Raw genomic sequence first — 14,713 nt, 5'->3', positions numbered from 1 at the left:
GAAACAAAATGTGTCGCAGGGCAACGCTTCTCAAACTTTAATGTGTGCATGAATCATCTGAGATCTTGTTAAAATATAGATTCTGATCTAGGGTAGGGCCTGAGGGTCTGCATATATATATATATATATATGTGTGTGTGTGTGTGTGTGTGTGTGTGTGTGTGTGTGTGTGTGTGTATAGTTTATTTATTTATTTATTTACTTATTTATTTATTTATTATTTTATTTATTTATTTATTTTGAGAGGGAGCTAGCACATGCATCAGCAGGGGAGGGGGCAGAGAGAGAAGGAGAGAGAGAGAATCCCAAGCAGGTTCCGCGCTGGCAGGGCGAAGCCCGGTACGGGGCTCAAACCCATGAACTTTGAGATCATGACCTGAGCCGAAACCAAGCGTCAGATGCCCAACCCACTGAGCCACCCAGGCACCCCAGAGGGTCTGCATTTCTAAAAAGTTCCCCGGGTGATGCTGCTTCTGCTGCTGCTTGGCTCCGTGGGCCACACTTTGAACAGCAACACTTGAGCAGTAGTCTTCAATGAGCTGATTTTGTCTCCTTCCTCCTGGATGCATTTGGTGGCATCTGGAGACACTTTGGATTGTCGTGACTCGGGTGGAGGTTGGGGGTGTCACTGGCATCCACTGGATTGAATTCAGGGATGCTGCTAAATAGTCTACAATGTACAAAATGGCCCCCCACAGTAAACAATTATCCTGCCCCAAATACCAACAGTACCGAGTCTGGGAACCCCTGCTGTACAGCTGAGTCTACTCCCCAAGAAGAGGGGGACTGACCAGAGAGTAATGGAGTAGGTCTTCTCGGCATAATAACTGATCATTGTTTTCTCTCTCCCACTCTTTTCCCCTACTTGTCTACACACAGGAGCCAATGCCTCGGCCCCGGACCAGCTGAGCTTAGCTCTAGCCTGGAACAGAGTGGACATCGCTCGCAGCCAGATCTTTATTTATGGGCAGCAGTGGCCGGTAGAGTATATGTCATCACCCCCTGGAAAGCCCACTCGCGTGGGCAAGTGTATTTGCTTAAGAAGTCTCTGAGAGCGGCTTGAGAAACTGCTGCCTCTTCTCTAGGATGGAAATGATCCCTTGCAGCCAGCCTCAGCCTCAGCCCCTTTCTCATATTTAGGAAAACACTGCCACCTGGTTGAAGACGCCACAAAGCACAACTGCAAACATTCCAGACATTCCCATCTCTGAGTGGCCTTTGATGGCAATTTTCAGCTGCAACCGATGCCATTTCTTTTACACGTCTAAAAAAAAAAAAAAAACCCGTATAAGACAAAAAATGGTATCAATTAAAATTAAGGAAGGAGTGGAATTAGCAGTTTGCTTCTGGTTGTCTTGGAGGTCGCCGCTTCTGAGTCGTGGCCACCCCAGGCTAGCACATGGCTGAGTCGCACCTCGGGATGCAGAATTAGCAGGTGCCATCTGGTCCTGGTGGCTGAGCACAGGCCCTCCCCATCCCCAACAACCACACAGAGGCAACCAAAGCTTTATATAACTGTTCTTGGTGTGTTTCCCTCAATTGACACTACCAAAAATAAAAACTTGGAAAATTGGCTATTGGGCGGCTTATGCATGTGTCCCCAAGAGGCGGCCAGCAGTCTGAAATTTGATCTCTGTGCCCGGAATAACTGAAGGGCAATGCCCTCATGGGCAGGTCTTATTTAACCCTTCCTTTCTCCCAGAGAGCTTCTGCCTCCGGTTGAGTCCCTGTCTTTATTTATAGTGCTGCTAATGGATTGCTAGTGTGGCAAGACTGGTCAAGGAGTCTGGACACTGGGAAATTTTTGTGAAAGGAATTAAATAAAACCCTAGTAAACAGACCAAAGAACCTACATAATTGAGGGTCTCTGCACTGAAATGGGTGAGACAGAGTTAAGGTAGTCTAACAATGAAAAGACAGAAGAGCCTACTTTTTTTTAATGTTTATTTTTGAGAGAGAGAGAGAGAGAGAGAGAGAGAGAGAGAGAGAGAGAGAGGCAGAATGTGAGCAGGGGAGGGGCAGAGAGAGAGGGAGACACAGAATCCAAAGCAGGCTCCACGCTCTGAGCTGTCAGCACAGAGCCCAACACAGGGCTCGAACTCACAGACTGTGAGATCATGACCCTGAGGCGAAGTTGGACACTTAACAGACGGAGCCACCCAGGTGCCCTGAGCCTACTTTTTGATCTCTTTGCTAGGGTCCCTTTTTTCAAGGTGGCCAAGGATTTAATTCAGAGCCTCAGAAAGAGGGAAATGGGGGCAGCAAAGTAGCCAGTTTGGCATTTCACTAGTGTTGCAGAAGTTTGGTCAGAGAATTGGGAAAGGAAAACCTTGTACACTCTTGTACCTTCTTGGGATCCAGAAGAAAAAAGAGAGTCAAGGAGGAAATAGCTTTTAGGAACTAGAAACCTTGAATTTTATTTGCAAAGACAGACCCCAAAACACAAGAGAGATTGTGGCTGTCCCAAAAGTGGAGGTGGGAACAGTCTTGCCAGCATGTTCTTGGATGTGCTGAAGGTTTACCAGATGTCAAAGGCATCCATTTCTAAACTGTTCAGGTGAACAGCACCAAGCAACTGCATCCCTGGACCCTGGGGCAGACTAACTCAGTGACTTGATTTGCAGGTGGGGTCTTTGGAGCAAGCCATGTTGGATGCCCTAGTTCTGGACAGAGTGGATTTTGTGAAATTACTCATAGAGAATGGAGTAAGCATGCACCGTTTTCTCACCATCTCCAGACTAGAGGAATTGTACAATACGGTAGGACCAAGCTAAGGCGCTTTTTATTTTCTCTGTGTTTTTTGTTTTACCTTCTCCTGCCCCCCACATGCCTGTGAGTCTCTCCCCTCCCCTCCAAATGCATGGATCATTTTCCACAAATACTCCCATAGACCTGTAGACAACAACGCCAGGTCACCAAGATCCCACTTGTTTTAACTGCTCAGTTGTCAGTGGAAAGCTAACATTCTCAGATTCTTACACAAAACCACAAAACTCTGGGAATTAGAACACAGTTTATACTATAAGCCCAGAGGGCGTTTGAGGCAAGCAGAGGAGAATTGATTTAACTCAACGCATCAAAAGGAGACCGATTAACTATCCTGCATCATCTTGTTATTCTCAGAGCTACCATCATTCATCCCCTTGCCACCAAAACGGAATAAAATGTAAAATACTCCTTATTTGGAGTTGCCCCAAAATATTTTTTGTATCATGTAATAATTTGCCAATTCATTTACTAGGGATACCAAGGAGTAACCATAAAGAAAAACTACTATTTATGAAGTTTTTTATACTATTCAGTGAGTTAAGTACATTGGCTCTGAGCTGAGACTCATTAAAACCCAATGAAGTTTAAAGAGTAGATATTGGAACCTTCAAGAGGAGAACAAGGTATTTGGAGAGCACAAATGAGGAAGGTTAAGAAAAACTTTCTTCCCAAAGGCTCTGGACCTACTCAATAGTTTTTGCTACTTGTTCTTTTAATTTCACATTCTACCAGGACAAACTCCTTTGGCTCTCCAGTAGACTTCTAATGTGGTATCCTTACACAAACTCCATTGCTCCATTTCCCAAATACTCTTTCAATCCATCTGTGATTAACATGTTGGGGAGGTAATTCCTATGATAAATCAGAAGCAGTATTAAATATATAAGCATTCTTAATCAAGGTCAATAAATTTTTACTTGGAATTTTTTTAAAAAAGAGTAGACATTGTTTTCCTCCATTTTACAGATAAGAAAACCGAGGCCAAGAAGGGAGTTGGTTTATCCAAGACCACAAAACTCCTAAGTTAAAAAGAAAGCCAGTACTGAACCAACACTTCTGTCTCAGAGGTTATTCTTCTCCTCATTGGTCATAATGCTCCTCTGTTCCACCACCCACAGCACTAATAAGATGGAACTTATTGACCTATTCTCCAGCCAGTGGTGGGTGTTAGATGCTGCCACACTGGCTCTATCTCATTCCTGATGCTGGAACTAGAAAACAGGTTAGCAGAGTGGCTCCAGGTTTCTGTGTCCTCTGCAGAGTTTTCTTAGTTCTGCATAGTAAAACTTCCAGTAAGAATAACAGACTGAATTAAAAGAAACACTAGGAGGCCCCAGCTTCCATCCCCATAATAAAGATCAATAATTAGCCATAGGAGAAGTGGATAAATTCCTAGAAATGTACAACTGACCAAGTCTGAATCATGAAGAAATAGAAAAATTTGAACAGACCAATTAATAACAAGTAAGGAGATTGAGTTGGTAATCAGAAACCTCCCAACAAAGTAAAGCCCAGGGGCAGGTGGCTTCACAGGGGAATTTGGTGAATTCTACAAAACATTTAAAGAATTAACCCCAATTCTTTTCCAACTTTTCAAAAACATTAAAGAGGAGGCATTCCTTCAAACTTATTTTAGGAGGCCAGCACTAATTACCCTCACACCAAAGCCAGATAAGGACACTACAAGAAAAGAAAACTATAGGCCAATATCCCTAATGAATATACATGGAAAAATTCTCAACAAAATACTAATAATCCAAATTCAACAGCACATTAAAAAGTTCATACACCATGATCAAATGGGATTCCATTCCTAAATGCAAGGATGGTTCGATAAATGCAGATCAATAAAGGCATACCACATTAATAGAATGAAAGATAAAAATCAAATCATCTCAATAGGTGCAGAAAAAGCATTTGCAATGTTCAACATCCTTTCATAGTAAAATCTCTCAATAAACTGGATATAGAAGGAACACACTTCAATATAACAAAGGCCACTTGTGATAAATTCACAACTAATATCATACTCAATGGTAAAAAGGTTGAAGGTTTTCTCTCAGAGATCAGGAATAAGTTAATAGTGCCCACTCTCTCCACTCTTATTAAACATGGTATTGGAAGTCCTAGCCAAAGCAGTCAGACAAAGGAAGGAAGGAAGGAAGGAAGGAAGGAAGGAAGGAAGGAAGGAAGGAAGGAAGGAAGGAAGGGAGGGAGGGAGGGAGGGAAGAAAGGGAGAAGAAAGAACAGAGGGAGGGGGGAAAAAGGAATCCAATTTGGAAAGGAAGAAGTAAAACTGTCTTTGCTGATAACGTGATCTTATATATAGAAATTCGTAAAGACTTCACACACACACACACACACACACACACACACACACACACACACACACACCTGTTAGAAATAATAAATGAATCCAATAGAGTTTCATGACACAAAATCAATATACAAAAATCAGTTGCATGTCTATACACTAACACAGAACTCTATGAAAATAGAATAAAACAATCCCATTTACTTCACAATATCATCAAAAACTGTAAAATACTTAGGGATAAATTTAAACAAGAAGTAAAAGATCTATAAAGTAAAAATTGTAAGACACTGATTAAAGAAATTGAAGACGACACAAGTAAATGGAAAGATATCCCATAGCCATGGATTAGAAGTGTTAATGTTAAAATGTCCATACCACCCAAAGCCTTTTATAAGTTCAGTGCAATCCCTTTCAAAATTCCAGTGGCATTTTTTCATAGAAATAGAAGAAACTGTCTTAAAATTCACATGGAACTACAAAGGACCCTGAATAGCCAAAACAATCTTGAGAGAGAAGAACAAAGTAGAGGCATCACATTTCCTGATTTCAAACTATTTCACGAAGCTATAGGAATCAAGACAGTATAGTATTGTCATTAAAACAGACACATAGACCAACAGAACAGAGTTAAAAGCCCAGCAATAGATACATGCACATGTGGCCAATTAATATTTGAAAAGGGAGCCAGATATTTAAACACAGTGTAGAGGATCCTCAAAATATTTGGGGCTGAGGGGTGGGGAAAATGGGAGATGTTAGCTACAGGGTATTAACTTTCAGTTATAGGACAAATAAATTCCAGGAGTCATATGTATAGCATGGTGACTATAGTTAACAACACTGTATTGTATAATTGAAAGTTGCTATGAGATTAGGCTTTAATGTTCTTATCATAACAACAACAAAACGGTTGACAACCTCCTTTACAAAGACTGAACCTAGAAATCAAATGCTCTTTCTTGAGGAACCACAGTCCCAAATTCTGCCAGTGTGTGTGTTTGGAAGAGCCAGGTACAACTGAGCAACTAGAACAAGGCTCATCATGAAGAACGACCCCCTCCTCCGCCAGATCCCTTCCTTCCAGATCCTTCTTGCCTTGCCAATGAGAGCCCCTGACTAGCAAAACCATCTGATTCTTCTTTATTGTTTTCAGAGACATGGGCCCTCAAATACATTGTACCACTTGGTCAGGGATGTCAAAAAGGTAAGAACCCTCTCGACTGCAGGTCGGAGGCCCTGTCTTGACTGCTTCCTGTGATTAGAAAGCGCCTGTGTTTTGCATGCACTGCCAGAGCGCTCCTGTCCCTGCGAGACGCCTCATTTCAGGACACTGTTGTGTGTGTTGCCTTTTAACTATGACATCTTTGCTTACAATGCAGCTGTGGTTTTACCTCCAGTCTCCGTGGTTTTAGATGCTTTCTTTGGACATAATGTTTTTAGATAGCGGAACGCTAGGCTTTGCCCCATGCTGTGTGGATTTATGCCATTGCCTGTTTTCTTCCCTGCGCCCCTCACTGTTCAGGGAGCTGGTTTCCATGTTGTGTGACCAACCATAGGAGGTATCTGCACATACCAGCTCCTGATGCGATGCATCACTGTCACTCCTAACACTATTCGGAGCTCAGGAAACATAGCTCAAAAAGTCTCAGAGAATCAGAAACTAAAATGCATACGTGCATTCCGTTCTTCTAACGCTTTATTTTTTCCAGCATATTTTTTCAAGTGGACCATCTAACTTGAGGGGAGGTTAAAAAAAAGAAAAGAAAAAGGCAGTAGGTTTGGATGAAGCAGAATGATTTCCATATTACAGAGATAGAGGCTGAAATGTAAGGAGGTGAGAACTGTAGTACGTGGTTAGGAAAGAGGTAGAATTCGAACTCAGGTCCTTCGATGAACAAGAATATACCAAACCTTTAGTGATGACCAGAAGCATGGCACTAATCTACGCTTCCTATATGCTTCAGCCCACTTCATCTTCGTGACAATTCAATTAAGTGAATTATTATTTTATTATTATATAGTATGATTCCCATTTGTAGGTAAGAAGAGTGAGGTACAGGGAAAGCTGTGTTTGATCTTAGGCAAGTGCGTGTTCTTTTGCCCCGTACAAGCTCTCCCCGAGATAACTTTAATTCTGAATCCTTGACAGCCATTCCTAGTTGAAACTAATGTTTCAACTCCAAAGGATGGACTAGATGGGGGCGCTTTTCCCACCCCCAACACACACACACACACACACACACACACACACACACACACACACACGCACAGCCACCCACTAGTTTGTAGCAATTCTTCACCAAAGCCCAAAGGACATAGTCAGAGAAAGCTACAAAGTAAGGTAAAAAATATATGGAGTCACTGTCTAGAACTTCCCTTAGGAAAAGTAGCCACTTTTTAATTTTTCCCTTGAAAGGCCAAGTAAAGGTCCTGGGGCTGCTTAGAATGTACCTATTAGCCAGCTGGACCTTTGCTAGTAATGAGTAAAGGGGACAAAAAACAAAACAAAACAAAAACCAAAAACCCCTTCTGTTGGCTCTTGGAAGCTTTCCTCTCATCTCCACATGACTTTCCTGAAGGATACTTCATCTGTTGTGAGTGAAGCCCGTTGTTCTTTCAAAGCAAGAGAACAGTCGCTGTGCAATCTGTACATCCAACGCAACCACCATCCTACCAAGATCACATCTTTCCTTGATCTGACGCATTGCGAGCCGTAATCACACCCGCCCTCAACAGAGCCATTTCTCTTACCCTCAAGTCTTCCAATTTTGTGTAATTTATCCTGGCTTAAAACTGCCTGGCAACTAACGAGGGGGAAGTGTCTCAAAAGATTCAATGTACACATTTAACACATATTCTTTGCCAAGATATATGTTGCTCACATTCAATAAAATGTCCTGAGGGTTTTTTAATAATAAATAAGACATCGTCCCCCTCACCTTGAGCTAATCTGTGTCGCTGCAGGAATTGTGAGTCTTTCTAGGGCAACAGCTATGCCTTTGTCCCTCAATCCCAGCCTTTGGCCAATTTAAGCCTTCAAATAAAGTCGCTGATTCACCTCCAACTCCTAGTTTTTCGATATCTTGACTGATTTCCAAAGGGATTTTTGCAGTTAGATTATACTGAGTATAAATGATCAAAACACCTCCTATTAGGTTCTCTTCTTTGTAGGACTCTGCTTTACGATATCATTTTCTCCCTTCTGAAATCTCATTAGCTGCCTACATTTGCCCCTGTCACTTGCATTAGAAGGCATGTATATTTAAGGGAACGGTTTTTTAAAACATCTCAGCTAAAGATGGACTCCAAAAGTAGTAGAAACTAACAAGAAAGACCATGATGGTTAGGGTTTGGGAGGAAGGAGTATTAGGAGCAGGTTTATTTTTCTTTTAAATGTGATCCAAATTTTGGAGCAAAAATGCATAAAGATTCATTTAGGTACTGATTTATTAAGTGGAAAAAAATGATTACAAATGGTCCAGGATAGTTCTGAACTGGCTTATAGGAACAATTCATCCTTTTATGTGGGAAAGGAGACAGGCTTTAAAATGCTAAGAAAACCTTGGGCAGTGGAAGCAATTTTCAAAATTAAAGAACTTGATAGTTAGCATGCGCTTTGTGCTTTAAGATTACAAGACTTTATATTACATGTTAATTGATATGATCGGTGACAAAAAGAAAAAAAAAGTGAACCAGTAAGTGCTAAGCCCTGATAAAAAATGCTATTCTGAACCGTAAACACAGCGTTTGATGCTATGTCTATGAGATAAAATGCAAAGAGCTCTTACGGACCCAGGGAGTGCGTTTAAGAATAATCAGCTGGCCCTACGTTTATCAGTATGGTCTCTCCAAGTCGAATTCTCCTTTGACATCAACAGAACTGAATTCGGAGAAATGCTCCCAAGCTAGTTTCAAAAATCTCACATTATTTATACCAGGGGAGCATTGAGGTCAACGGTTTGTTATTCAGCAACAATCAGAAATTTGAAATGATAAAGGCCAACCCAGTCCCCTGTTTTCCTGCATAAATCCATGGGACTCACCAATGCTACATTTTACCAGAGTGGCCCGAGTCTGTCTGCTTTTCCGTGAAATCTAACTTGCCATTTTTAGAAGCTAACTGTCTGCTCAATTTGTGCCTCTGTATGTTTTCAAGTACTAGTTTTTCCTTCTAAACTTACATGTCCTAAGACTTCAGATTACCTGGACTCTCATTCCCCACCAAGGGGCAGGGGGCGGGGGGGGGGGGAGGTGATATCTGAGTATTATATAGAAGTGGTTGTGAAATTATGATAGCTTAAAATTCATTCACATGGGAATTAAGACAGGGCTTTGCAGAATGGAGAGGTGGGAGAAAAGTATTTCAGACCCTCGTTAGGTAAAGAAAGGACATTTTCATAATCCCATCAGCCAAATTCATGCAGATTTCCAAAAGCATTTTTATTTTTTTAAAGGCTGCCTGCTCTAGGGGCACCTGGCTGGCTCAGTTGGAAGAGCATGCGACTCTTGATCTCAGGGTTGTGAGTTCAAGCCCCACACTCAGTATAGAGACTACTTAAATAAATAAGACTTAAAGAAATAAAATAAAGGGTTGCTCGGTCTATAACCATGCCAACTATTGTGGGACTGTCCTCTTTGTCCATGAACTTTTGCCAGAGTAGTCTTTTCTCCCCTCTCCCTTGGTAAACCTGACAACCAGCAACCATTTTATACCCGACATACATTAGAAGGAAACAAGCCCGTTTTGAAGGCTTGTTATAAGTTTCCACGAAATGTGTTTCCCAAACAGCTGAAATCTGATGGTGAACGTCATGAGCTGACTTCTGAAAAAGATTTTATTTACAAGAGCCGATCTAATACATGCATTTAAACTATTCTTTTAATTAAAAGTCACCTTTAGGAGGGCATGGATGAAAATGTCAGAGTAGCGGCTCATGGCTTGAGAAAAAGAGACAACGTTTTCAAGTTGTCAGATGGTACCTACCAATGAAGCCAAGCTTCTCTGTTTCACTCTGTGGATCAAAGTATTTGAGTCACACAGCTTGCCGCGTGCTGGTAAGGCATGAAATGGGACATAAGTGTGCAGGCATTACCAATTGCCAAAGTAAATACCAAAAAAGGGAGGAGAGACTAATAGATACAACAGACCAAAGGGGCATTATTCCAGTATCATTCTTGAATTCCTATTTGAAAAGCATCCAAGCGTAGGAAGACTCCTCCAGAAGGTTTTTGGACATTACCTGTGGTATATGAGGTGCCGTTCACGTTCTCTGCTTTTTCCAGAGGAGGTGGATGTGATGAGCACAACACCAGGCCTGTCTCTGGGCTCCCAGTTCCACTAACCAGATTTCAGGGGCCATTAGTGGAAACCCCATCAACGGTGCGAGTTCTGGACAAGAATCTTTGCGTGGTGACCTAGCAGCATAGAAAAAAAAGAGCAGCCTGCCAGGCAGTGGTCAGACAATCGGACCTCTAGAAATAGACGGGACCTTAGAAGTAACTCTGTCCCAAGTGCCTGTTTTCAGAGTGTAAACTGAGGAACAGAGGAAGGAAGTGATCTCCTCACCGTTCACAAAGAGGCACAGCTAGGGCCACCGTGCTAGCCCAGCTCTATTTCCACTGCCGGGTCATACGCTGGGTGTTCTCTGCATCTGTGACATCTGAGGTCACAGGTGGCCACGGCCATCGGCACAGCACCTCAGACATGCCCCAATGTTACCAGCCCCCTCAAAGTTCACCCAGAACAGATATGTCGCAAGAGGCCGAAACTGCACCCGATTCTACAAATTATATGAAACCTATTTCTTCTTCCCCAAAAGGTTTCCATTCTTCCTAGTAGAAATTGTGAAACTAATTTCCCTTAATTTCTCTGCTTTCCAGGACTCGGTGCTGGTGGGGGAGGGGGCGATGAGGACAGATGCAATCAGTCTTGCAGGCTTTCAGACACATTACTTGGTAAAGTAAGCTCTCCCTCCTCCAGATATCACTTTAACAAGGGCATCTGACTCTTCTTATTTCTAAATCCTCCAATCTGCTGTTTTCATTTGCATCGCCTTATTACCCAAAGAAAACAGAACAGGCACCTAAATGCTGGTGGAACCCTCACCGGCTTCGGTTAGGTGAACATCGCCCCCTTGTGGTCAAACAGAAATGCAGGCCAATTCCTTTAAGGCGCTGGCTCAAAGCTAAGCAGAACCCAGAAGGCTCACTAAATCCTTCCTCCTACTTCAGCCCAGATCACATTTAAATCACTTGAAAATAATAAAGCTTTATATGAGAAGTGCCTACAAAAAAAAAGACTCCAGCACTTTCTCTTGTTGTATATAAACCTAGTAGCCCTTTGTGAATAAAATCATTTGCCAAAAATATTTTACTGGCCCGTCTCAAATTTTTATTGAATTTTACCACGATCCCTTTCCTGATAACCCCCCACTCTTCTAGACAATTCAAAAGCATAATTATTGCCACTCACTTCAGGCAATATTGGTGTCTCGTTCTTAGAATTCAAACTGATGTTCACACATAGGTTTCTCAAAAGAAAATATACATAGGTGTTAGGTTTGCTGTTACTCATGATTCAAATTTAGAGAATTCTTACAGGATTAAAAATAAGGCACAAATTCATCGACTTGCTATGATTACTTTTCAGTAGCATCACACAAAATCTTTTAGGGAATTTTCTGAACCCTGGGACTCAAGCATTATATAGAGACCATAGGAGCCATAGAGTTGCACCCATTTTACAGGGAAGCCTTGAGGGAAACCAGATGATTTACGAAGGACACACAGAAAGAAGCCCAGGGCAGTTGATTCACAGCCAGGGTTCTCCACCCTGCCTGCCTCACAGTGCCCAGGAAAATAACACAAATGCGGGGCCTCTTCTGTGGGTCATCCTTGTAGACGCAGATGAGATGAGGCAGACCCAGGAGGGTCCAGACTTTGGGGTTCTTTGACTCTTGAAATAACAGGCCTGTCTAACTGTCAGCTACAGCTGACGATCCAGAAACCCACAGCCTTGTTAAGCAGTCCCAAAACAATGGAGAAAACTGGTTGCATGAGTAATATTTGTAAACTCAGTTTCATGTTTATGGAAAGGGCAGTGCATGAAAAGTTACTATCTAAAGACTTCCTCAAAGTTCCCTTTTCTCTGTTTTTGCCATGCTTTGCATAAAGAAGTCAGACACTTCGTCTTGTCTGACCACCTGAGGATAGCTTAACTTGCCAACACAGGCAGATTCATGAGAGAGTCCTCAGAGGAGATTCCGAAATTCTGAGAATGGTTGGGGAGGACAATAAGACCATCTTTAGGAAGGGACATTTTGGTTGGGATTCTGATGAGCCAAGGTCAAGGATGTAACACAAAGTGCTTCCACCCCAAGTGTGATGGCTTTGCTCAGCTGCCTCAAATTGGGTCCCCAAGCCTGCTTTGTGCCCCAAGCCAAGGGAGAGGTGGAGCTTGATGGGCAGGGCTAGGAAGGGTCGGGGGTGGCAAGGGAATCTAAAGAGCAGCACCAGGATCTCCTGTGCTTAGGCTGCTGCTTCATTTGCTCTCCGTTCATTCCTTCTCGTTCCTACTCCACTGAGAACACCAATGGAGCGATAGGCGTATTTCAAGTCAGTTTCCACGGTGATACGGGGCTATCCCAAACAGGATGACTCACAGACTGTGGCCAGTTAGTTCCGATACTGACAAGAACACAGTACTGAAAAACCTGAAACTGAGACTTGATCCCAACCACATCCATTAATTTCACTGTTTTACTCATTCACATTCTTACCAGCAAAGATTCTGAATGCCTACCACACACCAGCCACTATAAAAGGCACTGGGGATACAAAGATCAATACAGCAATTAAGGCTATGGGTTTGATAGGGAGGATACAGTGGGCCACCTCTAACCCTGAACCCCTTACAAATGTATGCTGTTGACCATAGCAAAGCTGAGGAAGCATAACTGAAAACCTACCCTCCGTTAGCAAAACAATTTAAGCTGATTTCCTTATGATGACTATACACTGTAAATTTTCCGATTTTGTCATGTGAGCCCACCCGAACCTTTGTTACTAGAACAGCGATTCCACAAACTTTGGTGTATATCAGAATCACCTGGAGAGCTAATAAATCATGTAGAGGCCCATACGTTGAAGCGGGACAGGGGCCAGGCCTTTGTACTGTCACCAAGTTTCCCGGGTGGTTCTGATGCCACCGAAATTGAATAACCGCCACCAAATCTCACACAGCATCTGGAGTGAGTCCTCCATTAAGGACAAAAGCAGACAAAGCCCTCGTGCTTCTCCTATATATATCCAAGGGCATAGTGCAAGTGCTCCCTACACAGTGTGGTACCCTTGCCATTCATGGTATAGGGCATACTTTTGCATCAAGGAAATAAACCAGACAGTGAATTAATTAATTACACCCTTTGAAACTCACTGTGTGCTCAGAACTTCCCACAAATGGAATTAATCCTTCCTTGACCTAGCAGAGCCAGTATCTTTCCTTAGACCCTATAGAGCACTTTTTAGGTGTAGAAGCCAGTAATGAGTAGACAACGGTAAAACCTCTTGTGTTTTCGCACCTATATATGCAAGCAGGTGAAACTTACCCCATAAGAAGCACTCTTTGAAAGAAAATATCCAAAATCTGCTTAATTCTGGGAAAATAAATATTCCCTTGATAGAATCTCTTCTGATGCCACTGTGTGTCTCTTAATAACCACCAGGGGTGCTCCTAAATGACTTCATCCTGACATCCATCTGCTCTCCTCCTGTGAAAAAGGTGCCAAATTTGTTTCATTGTTAATAGAGGTCTTCCCAAGGGAGATCTGAACTCTGAGCAGAGTGCACCTGATGCAGGCCCTGGTAATAACAACCATCTTCTGGAAGGAGTCTTCATTTAGTGAGCATGAAGAGGTCAGCAAGAGAGAGGTAACAAGCCTGGGCCAGAGGCAGAGCAGCGCAGGGGGCCCGGAGAACATCTGGGGGAAAGGAGTTGCTAGCGACTAGGACTCGTAGCATTTGCCATGTCAAGCCTTGTGTTTCTTTCTGCTACACTGGTGTTTTTTTCTCCCCAGCTGAAGACTTGAATAAATATTTTGATTTTCTGTTATTGCCGACGATTACTGCATCTTCTTATTTAACTTATGTCTTCTTTCCAAGCGAGAATATCCAGGTTTCGGTTGGATCTATTTTAAGGTGAATTAATTAACCAGCATAATAATACATTCATATGTTTCTTTTTTAATTATTTTTTTTTACTCTAAAATAGTTACAGAACACATGGCATAGAATCCCTAGTAAACCACGCTGTCTTTTGGATGTGTTTGTGTGTGTGTTTTCCTTCTTCCCTGATAGGGGAACCTGCCCCCAGACTATAGAATCAGCCTGATTGACATCGGCCTGGTGATCGAGTACCTGATGGGCGGGGCTTATCGCTGTAACTACACACGCAAGCGCTTCCGGACGCTCTACCACAATCTCTTTGGCCCCAAGAGGGTGAGTTTTGCAGCAAGTTTCCTCTTCTGGACTCCTGGGAGGACTAGGGCACGACATATGTGGGGTGTGGCTTCGTTATCTCCAAGGAGCATCTCAGATAAGAAGGCAACTGCTCTACCCACCTCTTCCTCC

The 14,713-nt window shown here is 42.6% G+C and overlaps 1 protein-coding gene across 10 annotated transcripts in view; it reads left to right on the top strand.

The window, feature by feature from the left end:
* The window catches only part of TRPM3 (transient receptor potential cation channel subfamily M member 3), an 804,873-nt gene that overhangs the window by 703,308 nt on the left and 86,852 nt on the right, over positions 1–14,713 (top strand). For 6 of the 10 annotated variants that reach the window (XM_045042771.1, XM_003995398.6, XM_045042772.1 and 3 more), the window contains 5 exons: positions 880–980; positions 2,625–2,759; positions 6,240–6,290; positions 14,246–14,281; positions 14,441–14,581. In XM_045042771.1, the coding sequence (XP_044898706.1) occupies positions 880–980; positions 2,625–2,759; positions 6,240–6,290; positions 14,246–14,281; positions 14,441–14,581 (464 nt within the window). The remainder of the gene's footprint in view (positions 1–879; positions 981–2,624; positions 2,760–6,239; positions 6,291–14,245; positions 14,282–14,440; positions 14,582–14,713) is intronic. The other 4 variants (XM_019815754.2, XM_003995389.6, XM_003995390.6 and 1 more) reach the window with 1 other exon arrangement.

The sequence above is a fragment of the Felis catus genome, chromosome D4 (genome assembly GCF_018350175.1).
Source record: "Felis catus isolate Fca126 chromosome D4, F.catus_Fca126_mat1.0, whole genome shotgun sequence".
NCBI classification, from domain to species: domain Eukaryota; kingdom Metazoa; phylum Chordata; class Mammalia; order Carnivora; family Felidae; genus Felis; species Felis catus.
This window is presented reverse-complemented; position numbering and strand designations above follow the sequence as displayed.